We start from the raw sequence: 19,008 nt of genomic DNA on the forward strand, positions 1-19,008 counted from the left end.
TAGTACTGAAACAAAAAAGAAAGACTTGCATTTATATAGTGCCCTTCACTCCCTTGTGATGTCCCAAATGTTTACAGCCAGTGAAGTACTTTTGAAGTATAGTCACTGTTGTAATGTAGGAAATGCAGCCACCAATTTGCCCAAAGAAAAATCCCACAAACCGAAGTATAAAATAACCAGATAATCTGTTTTTGTGATGGTTGAGTGATAATATTGGCCAGGACACCAGAGAAAACTCCACTGCTCTTCTTCGAAATAGTGCCATGGAATTATTTACGACCACCTGAGGGCAGACATCTCAGTTTAATGTCTCATCCGAAAGTCAGCACTCCCTCAGTGCTGCACTGGAGTGAGTGTTGGCCTAGATTTTGTGGTCAAATTTCTGGAGTGAGACCTGAACCCACAACCTTCCGACTCATAGGCAAGAGTGCTACCAACTAAACCACAGCTAATACCAAATATACACTTTCCTTACCTGCAGCTCTGGTCTTCACACACTGTATCTTGGAGAGCTGGAACTGAACAATCTACTGAAACTGGTATTAACTGAGGGTGAGTGATTAATCTTTTTGTGAAGTACTTACCTGGTGCACATTTGGATTCTATAGGATAAGATACAGGCAACATTTTTTTCCTAATAATTGGAATCATGATCTTGGCACTTGTTCGAGGATCCTTTTCAGCTTTTGCATGTTTTCCCTTTCCCACTTTTTCATCTCCCTGTGGTATGTACTATACTTCAGCTGAATCGACCAACAGCAAACTAGTTCCTATGTCTTTGCCAGTAGCTTGCCTCAACTAGCTGCTGGAACGGCTCAGGTTGACTGACGTGTTCTCTTCATCACTCATACTGTGGAAAATGTGGTTGTCTTCCATATGGTGGTTTTCTTTCCCCAAAGGTGTATTGATATTGGGAGCTCACTCTATGTGAAATCATAGTGATCCAATACACTGCTCACTTTTTTATGGCATTTTTTGAAAAACGAGTTTTTCTCAAGCCTCTGGTAAAGCACCTTGAGATGTTTTTTATATATTCAAGGTGCATATAAATGTAAGTTGTTGGAGTAGCTGGTAAACTGGCAATTGGAGCAATGAACATAAATTGATTGTATGAAGGTTGCTAGACAGTTGAATTACTCACTCACCCTGTGCATTTTAAAAATGCACTTTTTTTGGGGGGGGTGGTGGGTGGGGGTAGGGTGGCTCAGTGAGTCAGACATTGACTTTTCACTTCTGGAAACCATGTTGCAATTTAGCCCAGACTAGGATGAAAATCTCTGATTGCGTAGTCTCTCTCTAATTTCTAATAAGTATAGACACAACACAAAACTAATTTGGCACTATTGGCAATTAATCAGGCCTTATTTCTTCCTCTCAGCATAAGAATTCACGTGTAGATCATAAAAACACACCGGTCATTAGCATTGTCTACAGTTAGTGGGCTCAATTTTCCCCACTTATCTGCGCCATTTTTTGGCACGCGCCACTTTTTTTGGCCTAAATTTAAAATATCAAAGTTTCCCAAAGTTTCTGCGCAAGCATAACTCGGGTAGGTACGATTTTTTTAGGTTCATGTTTTTATTTGCATTGTAGTAACCTGGTGTTTGCGCCAATTTTTCAAATTTATGCAAGTTTGGCCAACTTGCATTTCTCCTAGGACTGCATATGTGACCACTCCCAAAAAACCTTCTGGGCACTTAAGAAAAACTAGTGCACGTTAAAAAATTGACGAGAAAGGCGCCATTTGCCAAGCCCGTGTCCGAGTGAGGGAGCGATTCTGCCGGCTGACCCTCGAGCCCGGTGAGAAGTTCGGTTGGTGGTGACATGGTACTTTGAAAAAAATCTAAAATTAAAGAATTGTATTAGACTTTGTTGCCCCAAATGTCTTCATTTGAATGCCTATTGCCCGTTCTAAGCAAGCCTATTGCGCATGCACAGACCTGGGTGTGGTCCATAGTAGGGCGTCGACTGGGGAGAGAACAAAGAAGCTTTAATTTGTTGTCCTGCTGTTTTGAGCTTCTTGCAAAGGTACAATTAATTATGGGGGTAATATTGACAATGCCATACCTCGTGCAAGCCTTCTGCATGGTGCTGTGGAGGAGACGATTGATTTGACATCATCATATGAGGAACCTCGGAGCACGTAGGATGATGGGCAGGAGGCCTTACCCACGTCGGGTATATCGAGACAGGCATTCATACCTGCAGCTGAGTGATGCAGACTGTGTGAGAAGGCTGCGTTTCCGCTGTGAGAAGGCTGCGTTTCTGCAAAGAAGTTGCAACCGAGATTTGAGAGTTAGTAAAAGCAGGCTTGCTACCTAGAAGCATCCGGAGGACTGCTTTGTCAGTTGAAATGAAGGTTACAGCTGCACTTTCATTCATTCTATGCATCTGGATCATTCCAGGCCACAACTGGCGATGTGTGTGCCATTTCTCTCAACATGCAACACATATCTGCATTCGGCAGGTGACTGCTGCACTATATGCCCGGAGAAATGACTACATAAAGTTCCCCATGACCACCCAGGCAATGCGTGAAAGAGCTGTGGGCTTCTCCAAGATTGCTGGCTTCCCAAAGATACAGGGCTGCATTGTATGTACCCACATCGCCTTGCAAGCACCTTTGGAGGATTCCAAGATGTACAGGAACAGAAAAGGCTTCCACTCCGTTAATGTGCAGCTCGTATGTGACTACATGCATTGCATCATGTCCGTTGATGTGAGATACCCTGGTAGCACCCATGATGTGTTCATCCTACGCTAGAACGCTATATCTGCCATGTTTCAGCAGCAGCCAGAAGGGCAGAGCTGATTGCTGGGAGACAAAGGGTACGGCTTTGCCACCTGGCTAATGACACCCCGGATGGAAGCTAACCGGGAATACAACATGTGGCACATTGCGACGCGCAGCATAATAGAGAGGACCATTGGGATCTTGAAACAACGTTTCCGATGGCTGGACCATTCCGGAGGCTACTTTCAATATTCCCCTGAGATTGTCGGTCAGTTCACTATTGTGTGCTGCATGCTGCATAACTTAACCATCATGAGGCAGCAGCAGCTGGTAGTAGAAGACCCACCTGAGGTGATAGTGGCTGATTATGATGGGGAAGAAGATGCAGTTGTCGAGCAGGAGGACGAGGAAGCCATGCAACTACCTGAATCCGGAGCACAACGGCGGAGGAGGGCGGGCTGTCTTGCCCTTTTAATGATTGCTCGAGCCTTGCGGCAGCGGCTCATCCGTGAACGCTTTGCTGCCTGAAGGCTCAGTGCCAAATGGACCATGTTTACTGTTTGGACCTGTTCTGTAATGCGTTAATGGAACAAATAATGGAAATGATTCTTTAGTTCAATAAGTTGTTAATGGAACAAATAGTGGAAATGATTCGGTTATAATTTAAAATATATTTTATTCAAAAGTTTAAGGTTTGTTAACTGTAATAAAATATTCTTGTATCAAACTTTAAAGTTTTCAGTTAAGATCACTTACAAACTTTTAAACTTGTAAATTTACATGACTTACAAAAAACTTTTAATTGGAGAACAGTTTTTTTTAAAATAAATTCGTAGCCAATCGTTCCAATTCTTTGTCAAATCACAAACGCCAGAGGTCACCTTGCACATGCCAAGGATCACTCTGCGCCAATGCTCTTAGCCAAAAGGCCTAGAGCCACTGCACCGTTCCTGGAAGTACTGCAATACCAGGTTCGTGCCATGGAGGTGGATGGGTCAGGTCCCCCACACACCTCCGTGGAAGTGGAGAACAGTTACAACAATAACAGCAGCATCAGCAAAGAACAGCATCTCTCCTCCACCTTATTCTAAGACCGCCCGCAGCACTTGGTCTTGTTGACTCCACCCCTGCCCGCAGGTGGTGGCGCAGCGTTTCTCTGATTGGTACCAAGCTTATTCATTCGAACATCTCAGGTAATGCGCACTTCTTGATGGGGGCAGACGGTAATGTGTTAGGCCTGGCTTGGGCCTCTTCAGAGGCTGGTCTGGGGATTGGAATGGGAGTGGCAGTTGATTCTGTCAATGGGCGTAGAGTCTGGGCGTGATCCCTTATTGCAACAGCTAACTCCGACATTCCCTTCCTCATGTGCCCTATCTGTGTCTTAACTACCTGCAACATTCCCTCATGTTCGCCGACATTGTATCAACTGCCTGCGACTTTCCCTCCCTCATGTGCCCGGACAGTGTTCCCATTTCTTGAGTGTTATTACTTCTCCCGACAGTCCCAATACCTCATCACCCACCCCACTGATGGTGTCCAGGAGTGATCGTGTAAGGTCAATGCTCTCCGCATTAGATCCTGCACCTCTGGAGACAGTTGTCGAGCTCTTCTTCCCCTCCTCACACTGCGTGTGGCTCGCTGCATCCCACTGGGACCCGCAGCCTCGGACAGTGGGGCCCTGGGTGTACCTTTCTGCACCCCAATGGAATCCACAACCTCTGACTGTGAGAAACTATGGAATGTCCCAACACTTGTACTGCTCAGGAAAGGGCCTCAAAGGGCAGCACCTGCACCACCTCCAGAGTGAGTACAAGAGTGGGGTGCTGGGGGGCTTCATCCATCCCCTGCCCCTCACCCCCGTGCTCTTGGTTTGGAAAGTGGGATTGCAAGATGTTCTCTTCGGGCTCGTCTGCAACTGAATCATCTTCTGCATCGGCTTCAGCCTCGTCAGGGTTGGCCTCAGGTTTTGCAAAATTTAACAGAACCGACAAATGGTTAGCAGCAGAGAAGTGGGCAGGGTGGGTGGCATGAGTAGGCTCACACAGCGCAGAAGGCAGGCTCATTTGAAGGACCACGATGAATGATAGCACATTGCATCAACCGAAGTGTAGCTGATGGAGACATCCCCATGAACCGAAGCATGGCTAGCCCGCGCAGTACTTAACTTTTAGCAAATCCAGACTCTGGAATTTGCAGAACTTGCCCTCTCCCTTGAGTGTGGGCCGAGCTTGTGCAGTGGTAGTTGCTTTTCTCCAGACAGGACTCATCAAAGCTGCGACCCCCTCTTACAAGGGTGTTAGTGGGTGCAGATTTGCCGGGCCTCCTGTTCGAGTTCTCTCTCGTTGTGTGCCACCTTCCTCTGCAAAGATGAAAATATAACTTTTTAGAGAGGACGTCTTTCTGCTGGGTGGAACATACAGATGGTTGCATTTATAATTGCAGTTCCAGTAAATAAATAAAAATATCACTTACACTAACTACTTGACCAAGGTCCTGCCACTTTTTGCACTGGCCTCCAGACCTTGGGGTGGTCACCATTGCACAGTAATCTTCTGCAAGTTGGTTCCAGCGTTTCTTCATTTCTTTTGGTGAAACTTTTGTGACCTCTGCTGGTGTCCAGCTCATGCCATCTGGCATCAATTACAGTAACTAGTGCCTCCACTTCATCCTGTGAGAAATTCTTGGTCCTTGAGCCGCGTTGCATATTGTATTGCAGCTCTTATTTTTTCACTGAGATTTAAAGCTCTTTAAAAATGGCCGAATGCAGACCGGGAGCTGTACTGGGCATGCCCGCGCATAGCATTCATGTCAAAAACGTCCTTTTTTTCGCGCATGCACAGGAGGGAAGGAAACATCGATTTTTCGGCGCAGGTCCCCCAAGCTAAAGGACAGGCTGCACTGCGCCAATTTCAAAAAATAGAATGGGGAAGCTTGAAAGTTGTTTTTTTTGCAGTAGTCGGGGCAAAAAAAGGGCCTAACTCTTGCAAAAAACAGCATTGGGGTAAATTGAGCCCATTGACTATTGACCAAAGAGGTACAGAAGTGATCAAGAGTTGGTAGTAATTGTTGGTGCACAGGACATTGTAGCAAACTCTATCACTTTAATAATCTGGGAACGAAAAGAAATTGGTGGAGAGGGGAATTATAAAAACATTTACCCCTATAATTAATGCCAGCATATCCTGGAACAGAAATAAGTAGAAGAATAGGCACTGATTTTAAATATATCTGGCTTTTGTTGCCCTGGTTACATCTTGGAAATTTTCAGAGAGCCTGGTTAAAATTTCTGACCAGAACTGGCGGCAACCCAATATAAAGGCTAGGTCCAGGAGTACGATAGTAATGTCTTATGTAAGTAGCAATTACTGTTTTTTTTTTTGTTTGAAGTGGTTGGTCTCAGGCAGCCCTTTGTTGTTGCAGGAGAGAGAAACAGCGGCCTTTCTCAGTTGCGAGATATTATCTTGATTAACCTGGCTGAACAGCTACAGAACAATCGATTTGGGAGTGAGGATGACGATCACTACAGGTATGCTGGTTCAGTTATACTTGCATACCAGCATTTTTCCATTGGAGGAAATATGTGGGTGAACTGACAAAGTACCTAATAAATCCTAGGGATGTACAATGTAACTAGTGATTGATGCCAGTCAGTGCCGTAGTTTAGATTCAAGCGGTTATACTGTCCCAGTGTTGGGTGCACCAATTCTTCACTGCCTGTATTGGTGGATGCTGTAGAGATCTCACAACCATATTTCGGGTTGTACAGCTTGAAAAGTTACAAAAGCAGTGAAAAGTTGTTAAAGCTGTCCCACAAGTTTCCCTTGCGCATCTCTGCACATCCTCTAGAAGTTGGAGCAAGAAAGTAGGGTGCCCTCTGTCTTGTAAGTAGGTGGAAAATTGATACTGTACTTAACTAGCTCAAAAGGCATCTCCTTATCTACTGAGTTATGCTGACACTGTTGCCAGAGAAGTCCATATTAATTTTCCCACTGTACTGGTTGTAAAAGACTGCAAAATCGAGAGTGGTAATTGCTGGGAAATAGAAGGGGCGAGTAATGAGATTGCAAATTATGAAATTTTTTTTAAATACTGAATAAGCCAAGCATTCAAAACCTTTTTTTAAGTGTGCTTAATGTACTAATAGTGCCAAAGTGCTTGGAAGCAGGTAATCCCATTGTTTGGAGCTGAGGCCCAATCCATGTGTTTAATAGGCGACCCCAGTACACAAGCACACGGAGACACCATATGCAAACGTGGCCCGCATGTACACACGGCAAAAAGGTTAGATCCCCATGCACACAAAGTGCAAGTTCTCCACATTCTCCCACCTCTCCTTTTCCCCTGTACCCTGAAGCTTGAAAACTTAGAAGCTTCAACTTTTAAATTCCTGAACCGGAAGAATTGGTAAAGGCTGCTCTGTTCATTATCTTTTACTGTGGTGTGTGGTGCCTCGGCAACTAGTCTCATCAGGGTATGAGCCTTTTTCTTGCCCTAGATGTTTACCAATCTGTGCCTTTGCGTTTACAAACTGTCCGTTTATGCATAGAGACAAGATCAAGATTTTCCCTTTACTTCACAATTGCTATAAACACTAAACACCAAAGCAAATAAATGCTGGGATAGATTGTCCATTTAAAGCATTCTAACTCTGCTGAAGTCAGCTTTGTGCAGGGAACTGGTAGGAGTTTTGAACTTGTAGGCCGCATCATCAACATTCCTGCTGCCTTGTACCCCTGCCGCTGGGCCCTGCCCTGCCGCCGCAGTCCCCAATACATGATCAGTACATTTTTGTACACTCATTTCTTTTTTTTTCTTCTTCCCTGATTCCTGCTTGCCCCAGGCTGAATGATGAACTACTGCACTATATCCTGAAGATCGTGGTGCAAGACTCCTGCATTCTCATCACAAAGTGCCAAACAGTTTCTAAAGAAGAATTTCTGAGGCTTCTTGCTACAGTGCCAGTGAGTAAATAAACCTGAACTGCAATAGTGCCCCCACTAATGAGTGTTTTTATTGACGCTGACAGTATAGTTTGCATAAAGTAAGGCAGTTATATTCAGGACAAGTATCTTCTGCTAAGCTGATCAGCTCAATGTGTTAAAGGCTCTTGCCTCACTGGTAGGATGACCTATTGTGCAATAGGTTATCTCTTCAGTGCAACAGTACCATTGCCTAATAGCAGAGCACTGTTTATATTCTGTAACAGTTTTGAGTCTTGCTTGTGCTGTCCTCTTTGCTACGTGGGGGACAGAAACTCTGCATGGAGAAAAATGAGGCGGTGAAAAGAAAATATAATGCAAAAAGAGGTTCGCAATTCTTCTGCCTTGGGTAGTCATATTAATATTGTTGGGGGAGTGATAGTTTTACAGGGCTACCTTTAAAACAACTGCAATGGTTGATTACATCCTTATGTCTGGTTTCATGGGTGTCACAGCCTCAGACCACAATGATGAGAGTTAGATCATGCACAATTGAAATCTGTGACTTTTCGGCACTAGGATGTAGAAGAAAAAGCTCAAAACAATCTGTTAAACTTTATATGCCAATCTGTGGTTAAATTTGCTTATGGGGATCAGGGTGCGGGTAGTATGTGAATTGTCAGATACCACTGGGTTTTTGTCTCCATATGCTACCTGGAAGTTCATTCCACAAGTTGGTCACTTTACAGGTATCTTCCTTAGTGCTGCCCATGTGTTGAACAAATTATGTATTTGGGGTACTTAACAAAATTATGAACACAGGTGGCCACATCAGTGTTACAAACTTCTGGCTGCACTAGCTGCATTTAATCTGCACTTGTCATAGAGTCCCATCAGTATATAACATACAAACTTGTATTCAGACAGAGTGAAATATCGGCACTTTTTAAGCATTAACCTGACAACAAAATAAATTGTCACCTTTGGGGGAAAGAGCAATAGTGCCTTTGATAAAAATCACAACATGAATCTTCTGTCTAAAATATGTTTTTATATTTATATTCCTGATAGTTATTTTTGCACAGTTGCAGTGTTTTACATGTTTATAACTAAAGCAAATACGTAATGTTTGGATGTGCTCTCTGCTCTCTTTTTGTCTCTCCCTCTCTCCCTCTCTCTCTCTCTCTCTCTCTCTCTCTCTCTCTCTCTCTCTCTCTCTCTCTCTCTCTCTCCCCCCTGACAGGTTGCATCGCCCTGCCTGCGCTATTTAATGGCAGTGCAGAATCACCTCCTCAGTAACACGATCCTGATCAAACCTGATGACCATGATGATAGTGACAGCTCCCTGCAGGGGGAGACATTGAAGGTACAGGTAAACAACAGGTTTCTATTTTAATAGCATTCTCTTCATGCAATATGCTGGTGGCAGTGCTTGGCGCAGCCTGGGGTGGAGAGGATGGGGACAAGTGGATTGCTTTCGGCCAGGCTTAAGCTTCTTGTACATGCTTGGGAAAATGTTAGCATCACGCTCATTGCCATATAGACACTGTGGAGAGCAGAGGAGGAGGGCATCCTCACTAACTTCAGCCTTGGAGTAATTGAGCAAGGTTGTTTGGTTTTTCACCCCTTTTCATTGTAGTCAAAGCAGATGAAGTGAATTCTCTAATGTACAGATTTAGCCAAAAAAAAATTCCCTTCAATCTTTTTACCTTCATCCACTTATCCAATCTAATCTAGTCTCAAGTGACTAAATAATAGTACAAGTTGAACCTCCTTTATCCAGAACTCCCTTATCCAGAACCACCCCTCGTCCCAGATGGCACATGCGCAGAACTCCAACATGAACAAATTGAAATCCTTGCTCGCTGCCGAGTCCCGCAGTCGTTGGCCTGACCCCGTGATCCACACACCCCCCCCCCCCCCCCACCATGATCTCTCTGCCGCACTCCCAGCCCCAAGCCAGCCAGCACCAATATTCCCTTGCCCAGTACCTGTACCATCCAATTTAACATGACCACCCCTCGTCCAGAATAATCCCTTATCCAGAACAGGCCAGGTCCCGAGGGTTCCGGATAAAGGAGGTTCAACCGGTCATTAACCAAGAGTTTAAAAGTCCAACTCCAAGTATCGACTCTTATAGATATATATTGGATCGATCCACAGTATGATGTGTTAATAGACCATAATTTAGCCTTAACTGGACAGTAACATCCTGAAAGTTCATAATGTAAGGAAATTAGAAATGTCAAACAGATGCAGTTGGGTCTGTTCCTAAGCCTATTAAAATCTTGTATAGGAATATCATTACCTCTTGGCTTTTACATGTACACTACATCTATTGCATTTCCCCCATATACCATATCTGTTACCTCATTAAATTCTGAGGTTTGTCCAGCACAATTGTCCCTTTTGGAATGCATGCTGACTACTTCTAAGTATTTTCTATTTATCTGGATATGTGTTTAATTTCATTTGTAATTAAAGACAAAAAAAAAATTCCTACCACAGAGGCTAAGCGAACTGCCCTGAAATTACCTGGATTATTTGAAATATGTCCCTTTTCTCTTCAGATATTGACCGACCTACAACTACTGTTTTTATTTGATTTTCAGCATTTGTGGTTTTTATTTTTGCCTACAGTATATACTGACGTTGATAGTGGCAGTTAAAAAAAGTTCCCAATAATTGGTTCTTTACCTCCTACCAGATGTGCCCCACAGCATAAACTTAAAAAAAAACTGTGTTGCTTCTTGTAGGAAATGTTTCCACATGTCTCAGCCAGCTGATCTTGTTGCACTAACTTCAAACGGTGCTATAAGTAGCATCTTGTGCCTTATGAGCAAGATTACGGCTTGGTCAAAGAGAGGAAGTTCAAGGCTAAATCTGATCCATCATCATTTTTGTAGTGCAATTTTAAATGGGGAAGGTGGTTACTTTGGATAGGTGCCCTCTTTGCCTCCCATGCTCAGTTTTGTGAAGGCGGGGTTTAATCAATTGGAGTTGGATTTATTTATTTTAATTTGGAGCAGATACTGTCTTTCAGTTCCATTCTGTGCCTGTTCCAGTGTGTTGTACAGTGATTGTATTGCTGCTTTGCTTTCTATGTTTTATGTGTTGTGATTGATTTGAAATATTTGCGCATGTAATAAGATTCCTAGTTTTTAAATTAAAATGTTCTGATACAACAACAATTAAAATTGATTTTTAATTTTCACTCAAATTCAAATGTTTGAGTTTTAAAGTCTTTGATTCACTTAGGGTGGCATGGCGTAGTGGGATGTTGCTCATGTCTGCATTCTACATTGTTTTACAGAAACAAAATCTCCGTTTTAGTGTGCAGGATTATAACTGCCTTTCATTGAGTTGCAGCAATTCATATTCCGTAGGAAAATAGTCACGCCTACCTTTTTGAAGAGCACTTTTAATTTAAGCTCTCGATAATGCATTATGCTCCAGTAATGCATTTCAGTTTTTATTCCACTTCTGTTATACATTAAGTACTGCTCTTCAACTACATTGGTAGTTACGTTATAATTGGTATGCAGTGTAACTGCTGAATTTTCAGCTGGACACTGTCTAATCTACAATGTTGGTAACAATTTGGTGATTTATACCTGAAAGAGTCTTCCTACATGTGCATACTAGTAATTTTACTTAAACAAGCACTTGTTTATAGATTAATGTGTTGTATTGCTAATGTAGTATGTCACTACAATAGAAACAACCTACTGTGTCAGACTTCAGTCACCAGAAACCATACAATGTGTTCCTGAATGATGTTGTTCTGTCCATATGAGACTGTGTGTGGAGTTTAACTGTGGTCCCCCCACAAGGAAGGTTGGGTCAAATGCTGCTTGTTTTTTTCCCCCCCTCGCAGCCAGTTACAGAGCACATTTGTAGATACCTGCGGGCAGGCTGTATGGGTGGAGGGGAGAAAATAAGTAAAAGAGAGGGTGGAGGGGAAAAAGATACGATTTTTGGAGGGCTTTATTTTACTGCATTTTTGTCCTTTCGGAGCTTTGTCAGGGCTCAAAACACTTTCACCCCCAACTTTTTCCTTGCGTCTTGTGAATGCAGTGACTCTTACTGAGGTGATGTTGCATGGCTCTTGGCATCCCTCCAGTATCTTGCCCAAGTTGTCTTCATGTCTAACCCTAAATTATGTTAGCAGGCTGTTCAACTATTTAGGAGCAAAACAACTCAACCCAATCCCTTCCTAACTAAGATGTCCATATACCTGGGGTCACAGATAGCAATCATGAGAAGGAATCCGCCTAATATTTCATATTCCTAACGTGGAGGCCAGTTACAAAGCTGCTTGCCACCTCCGCAGAGATCTGCTGACTTAGCACAGACTGAAGATTGAACTCTGTCCTCTTTTGGCTTGTATGGCTCAGAGCCACAACTCGGCTAATAAAGGAGCTTGCAAGATTTAATTTTCACATCTTATTTAACATTCAGCCACTGCATTTGTACCGTTGCATTTGTCTGCAATGTATTCCTTTTAAGCAATTACTACTAATTTATGTCTCACAGACTTGGTTGTTTTTAAACTTGAGAGTTACAATTACCCTGTTTCTATCTTTTGTTGGTAGGATGGCTCTTGCTGTACAGTATCTGTGACTCACTTGCCTTGTTATTTTGTTGTTTGATGTAGGAGCTCCAGACCAGTATCTTGGCGCTAGCCACCAAAATCCTGGCAGGATGTGATGAAGTACTTGAAAAACTCCAGCGGGTCACCACATCTGTTATTAACAGTGAAATGGCCGACAAAGAACACAGGTCAGAACAGCTATTGATCTTTACCTGGTATGTTCATTTCATACAAGATATCTTTCCATAGTCACTCTTTCTCCTCCCCCCATTTCCAAAAGGCTCGGATAGTTCAGTGGTTTAGTTACTAGTGTGATTGTGTGTTTCTAGTGTGATTGGAGTCCATTGAATTTCAGTACCACAATGCCATAATTTATGTGTGTGCATTCACACATGCTCATATAAATAGTGTAAATATTTTGCATTATCCAGTGTTACACCTCATCGCTGGTTGTGAAGATGGTGTTCCATAAGGTGCTGTATCATTGTGCTGAATTTGTCTGCTTTGTTTAGTTAATTTAAATATTATCCTTTTTGGACAAAAATAACATCTTACTTTAATAGTAATAGTGGTTAGAAGTGTTGGATCTAAAATATATAACCTTCCTATTTCATGTAGTAGTTAACTGGGTCAGTAGTGTAGATTTGATAGTTGAGTGTGCCCTCTGGTGGAGATTTAAGCATTATTTAGTTGTGGAATGGTGCTGGTTTGTACCGATCAACAGCAAAAATCAATTTTTTAACTGTTGAAATTACTAATGTGACTGTTTTGTGCCGAAACCAGGATAGTAGATCTAGTGGTGAGGATTGTAACCTTTCTCTCCCTCAAGTGGTGTAAAGTTCCAACAAGGGGACAGGCCGTAGCCAATTGTTTTTACCACACGGATTAATTATTTTTTTTCTCTTTCTTTCTCACTCGGACACTCTGCTTTTGCTTCATTTCTCTCTCTCCCCTACTTTTTCTCCCACTTTCTCTTTCTCTTGATTCACCTTGCTCTCTTTTTTTTCTCGAGCCCCCTCTTTCGCTCTTGAGCTCATTCTCCCTTGTCCCCTCTTTCACACCCGAGGTCTGTCTTTGCTCTCGCCCTTTCTTTGCTCTCTCTTCAAATGGAGATGGATTAAACAAGCGGGCAGAATAAAAGGGGGTGCAGTTCAATGTAATGAAGTGTGAGGTAGAAATAAAGAGAGTAACCTGGAAATCAGACTCAAAAACAAGTCAAGCTGGAAATAGACATGAATTCAGCCAGCATCTGTGAAGAGAAAAGGCTGGTTAATTTTCTGGATATTACATTTGTAAGTATTGGGATAAATGCACTAGAGATGAGGAGGTCAAGGGGTGAACTGATTAAAGGATTTAAAGTAAGCGAATCGAGACGGTATAAGGGGGGGAACAACTTTTTTCTGTAGTAGTGAAAGGAACATAATCTTGCAATTTGAGCTGAGGCAGTTAAAAGCAAAGCCAGGAAAAACTTGAGTTGTGGGAATGTGGAATGATAGCTGGGATGTCAATTAAAGCATTTAAAAGGAAGGGCGATGCTTTCTTGGATTAACTGTATTAAGACATATGGAGAAAAGGAATCTTGTGATTAGCAAGATAGTTGCCACCGTTAACAATAATAGCTCGATGGGCTGAATAGCCTACTCCTGTTTCTGTGCATGAAACATTCTGTTGTCAACCAATATAACAGTGGTGCAGAGGGTACTGGATAATGATCAGAAGTAAGAATCCTTCTTCGCCCTCCCTGCTCCTTCTCTAGCCCTGGAATACTGAATGCTATTCTGTCCCTGCTGCTGAGAGCTAACATAATAAAGAGTTGAGATTGAATCTTTCAGAGAGCCAGTATAGGCACAGTGGGCCAAATGGTCTCCCTCTGTGCTATAAGATTCCATGATTCTTTGTTTGACCAGTTTGGTTATAAGCTGAGATTGGTTCTTCACTGCAGGCTGAAGGGCTTGGAACAGATCACTAAGGCCACTATGTTGGGCCATTTGCTGCCAGTATTGCTGACCTCTCTGATGCACCCAAACCTGCAGACCCTGATCATGGCGGATGCGCTCATGCCACAGCTCGTCCAGCTTGTTCTCTACACCAGCCAGGTAAAGAAATGCATTTTAAAGTTTGATCTGTTTTGGACTATCCATTTATAATGACTTGAATTTGAACTTTGAAGTGAAAGTGCGTAACTCCTCAAGTTTCATATCGGCAGTTTTTTTTTGTCACTTTCATGTTTTGTCATTTATTTTCATTTTATCTTTTATCTCTCTCTGCTTTCTCTTTCCCACCCTCCCCTTCCCCTTCCCATCCCCACACACACTATGGCCCCAAGTTTCCACATGATTTGCTCCTGATTTTTAGGAGCAACTGGTGTAGAACGGAGTATCTTAGAAATCGGAATTCTCCACATTTAGTTTTCTGCAGTTCTAGTCAGGTAGAACAGTTTCACTTTGGAACTGAATTTTTTTTTTCAAAAAGGGGCGTGTCCGGCCACTAACACCTGATTTGAAAGTTTCCACAGTGAAAACGTACTCCAAACTAACTTAGAATGGAGCAAGTGAAGATTTTTGTACGCTTGAAAAAACCTTGTCTACACTTTAAAAAATCAGGCGCAGGTTACAAATTAGGCGTCGGGAATGAGGTGGGGGGGGCGGAAGGGAAGTCATTAAATTCTACAATCAATCTTTAGTTATACTTATACAAATATTATACAAATAAATCTAACCTGAATAAAAATTTATAAGCATGTTCCTACCTGTGTGAAAGTGCTTCAGGCAGGCCTTTCAGGCAGCGGTGTGGCGTCAGTGTCTCTCGACGACAGGGGCAGGCAGCAAGCAGCCTTCGATCTGAGCTGCGGTGCTTGAGGCAGGCCTTCATTCCCCGCGAAGATGCAGCACCCGGACGGACTTGAGGCCATTCGGCCATGGGATTGCAGCGGTGTCAGTGGCTAGCCGGGAGCCGAAGAATCAGGAGCGGACGTGAGGCCATTCGGCCATGGGATTGCAGCGGCGTCAGTGGCTGGTCGGGAGCAGCCGCAGCCTTCGAGCTGAGCTGCAGTGCTTGAGGCAGAGATGTGGCGCCAGTGTCTCTCGATGGCAGGGGCAGGCAGCAAGCAGGCTTCGAGCTGAGCTGCGGTGCTTGAGGCAGGCCTTCATTCCCCGCGAAGATGCAGCACCCGGACGGACTTGAGGCCATTCGGCCATGGGATTGCAGCGGCGTCAGTGGCTAGCCGGGAGCCGAAGAATCAGGAGCGGACGTGAGGCCATTCGGCCATGGGATTGCAGCGGCGTCAGTGGCTGGTCGGGAGCAGCCGCAGCCTTCGAGCTGTGAGGGGGACTGACTGAGGCCATTTGGACAGGGAGAGGCAGCCATATCAACATCTTTATATTTAAATTTGCAGAATGGGTGCACCACATATGCTTCCTCATGCAAGAAATTCTTTGTTCTTGGTGGAAGTTGATCCATTGCAAAGTTGAATTGGCACTTTTATTTCTCCAAACACACAGTCCTTAATTTGCAGGCGCCAGTTCTGCAAGTTTAGCAGTGAAAAGCTGAACTCACTGATTTCAGCAGGTGATTTATTCAGCAGTGCTGCTAAAAGCACTCCCTCACACATAGAAATATCAAGAAAATTAAAATACAAGCCTTTGCAGGGGTCCAAGAAACAAATCTTCACTTTTTCTGCAGCACTTTTTAAAATGGCCGAGTGCCAATGTTTACTTCAGACTGCGCGTGCGCGAACGCTCCAACGCGCACGCGCAGGGTTGCCGGCACCAAGAAGCCTCATTTAAATTGTACCCGCCCCCTCCTACTTACAAAATCGGCGCGAGTGGTAGGCTCCGCCCCTTGTGCGCCGCGCCAAGCAGCATCGAGCTCCAAGGAGCTCGAGAATACCCCATTTATTTTCAGGCGCCCAGCTCTGAGGTGTGCCTTTTTCACCGCGTGTGGAAACTTGGAGCCAATTTGTCGACCATAAGTGTGTGAAAGCGAAATGATTTAACATCCACATCCCTTCCAGGGTAGAGGGAAAAGAAGCAGAGAAGAAAGATCCTGCCTTCTGATTAACATCTCCCTAAGTTAATATCAGGAATTCAGCTTGCAGGGAATTTCAGGCGTGAATCTGTGCCATGCTCCTCTGACACAATGGCATTGGTATAAGAGCAGGCAGCCCCACTCTTGTTTCTAGACATTTTTTTTTCTTTCCTCCTCTTGCAAGTGTTCTTCTCTTCTCCCTTCCTCTCCTGAAGGCAATGATTCCTTGCAGGTGTGCCATTCCACCATACCCAAGCGACCAGTTATATTCTCTCAAGCCTTGCTGGTGAATGCTGGGCGGCTATTTGTTCCCACCCTCAACTGATGTCCATACAAGTGGACTTTTAGTGGGAGTTGTTGGGCAGCAGTCAGGAGTGGAGATCCCTGGCCAAGCTTATCTACCTTCCGACCCATGTGAGATTAACTAACTGTTGAATGGAACCTGGGACCTTCCAGGTCAGTATGACTCAACGTCTCAAAATTGCTGAGTCATAGGAGCAGCTTAGTAGTTTGAAAATAAAATTTCTTGAAGCATTTTAGCAATGTATATTTCTGCAAGTTCACTAATTATTTTTTTTTAAGTTGGGCTCATGAGCAGAACTGATAAGGTTGTGAGGGACGGGGGATTGTCATTGTCTATGTTGTCGGGTGCGCTACTGAAATGCAGGTACATTTTGCATGTCGTATGATTTCTGTCCCAGTGCTGTCGTTTTACATTCATGATCTGCTGGAGCTGATTAACTCATAACAGCTCTGGTATCATTTTCTGCAGCAGAATAAGTAATCTACTTGGTAAATCATACTGTGAGTTTGTGGTTTGTGACTCTTACTACTCCTCACTCATGTCATGCAATGTTCCCTAAATGAAAGGGCAGGCATGTTTTATGACCTTTGCTGGTTTTGCTTTCTAACCAGGTGATGGAACTTGTGCCATATGATTTTCTTTCCTCCGCCCCTAACTCTTGGACTATTTCCCTTGTAGAGAATGTGAGGTGGACCCACATCTGATCATCATGCAACCTAGCTACCCACCCTTTTATTTCTTGTATTTTTAAAATTTGCAAAATGTGTTTCAGAAGTTGACTACATCATTCATTTTTCAGATGACTAAAACCTTGTCGCTGCTTGACTCACATCTATTACTGGTATGTAAAGTTCCATGTCCTGTTCTTTTGTGCAGACTGCCTTGCTGTTGAAAATACAAGCTCCCATTTTCACAGAGATGGGTGATGATCCCTACGCAGGAACCGAACAGAGCCAGAAAGGGAAGCACCTCTCGTTGGATGATAGGTGATGGATGTTAATCTGATTGTGCTGGGCAGGATACAGTTTCACTCCTTGTGAATATTATTGAGTAGCTGACGTTGCGGTTATACTACAGCTACTGATCTGGCTGTGAACACGTATGGTAGGAAGAGTTCTGCATTTATACAGGCATGGGCTGAGCACATATGGGCTGCTAAATTTTAAATTTGAATATTGGTAGGAACATAGAAAGACTTATATTTATATAACTCCTTTCATGATCACCGGACGTCTCAAAGCACTTTGCAGCCAATGAAGTACTTTTGGAGTGTAGTCACAGTTGTAATGTAGGAAACTCAGCAGCCAATTTGCGCTCAGCAAGTTCCCACAATGTGATAATGACCAGATAATCTGTTTACATAAGAACATAAGAAGTAGGAGCATGAGTAGGCCACCTGGTCCCGCGAGCCTGCTCCGGCATTTAATAAGATCATGGCTGATCTGATCATGGACTCAGCTCCACTTCCCTGCCCACTCCCCATAACCCTTATCCCTCAAAAATCTGTCTCTCTCTGCTTTAAATATATTCAATGACCCAGCCTCCACAGCTCTCTGGGGCAGAGAATTTCACAGATTTACAACCCTCTGAGAGAAGAAATTCCCCCTCATCTCAGTTTTTAAATGGGGGGCCTCTTATTCTGAGACTATGTCTTCTAGTTTTAGTTTCCCCTAAGAATGGAAATATCCTCTCTGCTTCCACCTTGTCGACCCCCCTCATTATCTTATATGTTTCGATAAGATCACCTCATTCTTCTGAACTCCAATGTGTATAGGCCCAACCTATCTTCATAAGCCAACCCCCCTTCATTTCCGGATTAACCTAGTGAACCTTCTCTGAACAGCCTCCAATGCAAGAATATCCTTCCTTAAATACGGAGGCCAAAACTGTATTCAGTACTCTAGGTGTGGCCTCACCAATATCCTGTACAGTTGCAGCAGGACTTCTCTGCTTTTATACTCCATCGCCCTTGCAATAAATGCCAACGTTCCATTTGCCTTCCTGATTACTTGCTATACCTGCATATTAACTTTTTGTGTTTCATGCACAAGGAGCCCTAGGTCCCTCTGTACTGCAGCACTTTGCAATTTTTGTCCATTTGAATTATAATTTGCGCTTCTATTTTTTTCTGCCAAAGTGGATAACCTCACATTTTCCCACATTATACTCCATCTGCCAAATTTTTGCCGACTCACTTAACCTGACTATATATAACCCTTTGCACATTTTTTTGTGTCGTCCTCACAATTTGCTTACCCACCCATCTTTGTATCATCAGCAAACTTGGCTACATTACACTCAGTCCCTTCATCCAAGTCATTAATATAGATTGTAAATAGTTGAGGACATAGCACCGATCCTTGCGGCACCCCACTAGTTACTGTTTTGCAACCGGAAAATGACTCATTTATCCCGGCTCTTTGTTTTCTGT

At 43.5% G+C, this 19,008-nt stretch overlaps 1 protein-coding gene across 1 annotated transcript in view; it reads left to right on the forward strand.

The window, feature by feature from the left end:
- LOC139269009 (probable E3 ubiquitin-protein ligase HECTD4) overlaps nucleotides 1-19,008 on the forward strand; it is a 279,923-nt gene that overhangs the window by 139,774 nt on the left and 121,141 nt on the right. The window contains exons 14-20 of the mRNA XM_070887933.1: nucleotides 482-552; nucleotides 6,155-6,260; nucleotides 7,575-7,695; nucleotides 8,897-9,025; nucleotides 12,311-12,435; nucleotides 14,190-14,343; nucleotides 17,454-17,563. Of these exons, the coding sequence (XP_070744034.1) occupies nucleotides 482-552; nucleotides 6,155-6,260; nucleotides 7,575-7,695; nucleotides 8,897-9,025; nucleotides 12,311-12,435; nucleotides 14,190-14,343; nucleotides 17,454-17,563 (816 nt within the window). The remainder of the gene's footprint in view (nucleotides 1-481; nucleotides 553-6,154; nucleotides 6,261-7,574; nucleotides 7,696-8,896; nucleotides 9,026-12,310; nucleotides 12,436-14,189; nucleotides 14,344-17,453; nucleotides 17,564-19,008) is intronic.

Source organism: Pristiophorus japonicus, chromosome 8 (assembly GCF_044704955.1).
Source record: "Pristiophorus japonicus isolate sPriJap1 chromosome 8, sPriJap1.hap1, whole genome shotgun sequence".
Taxonomy (NCBI): domain Eukaryota; kingdom Metazoa; phylum Chordata; class Chondrichthyes; family Pristiophoridae; genus Pristiophorus; species Pristiophorus japonicus.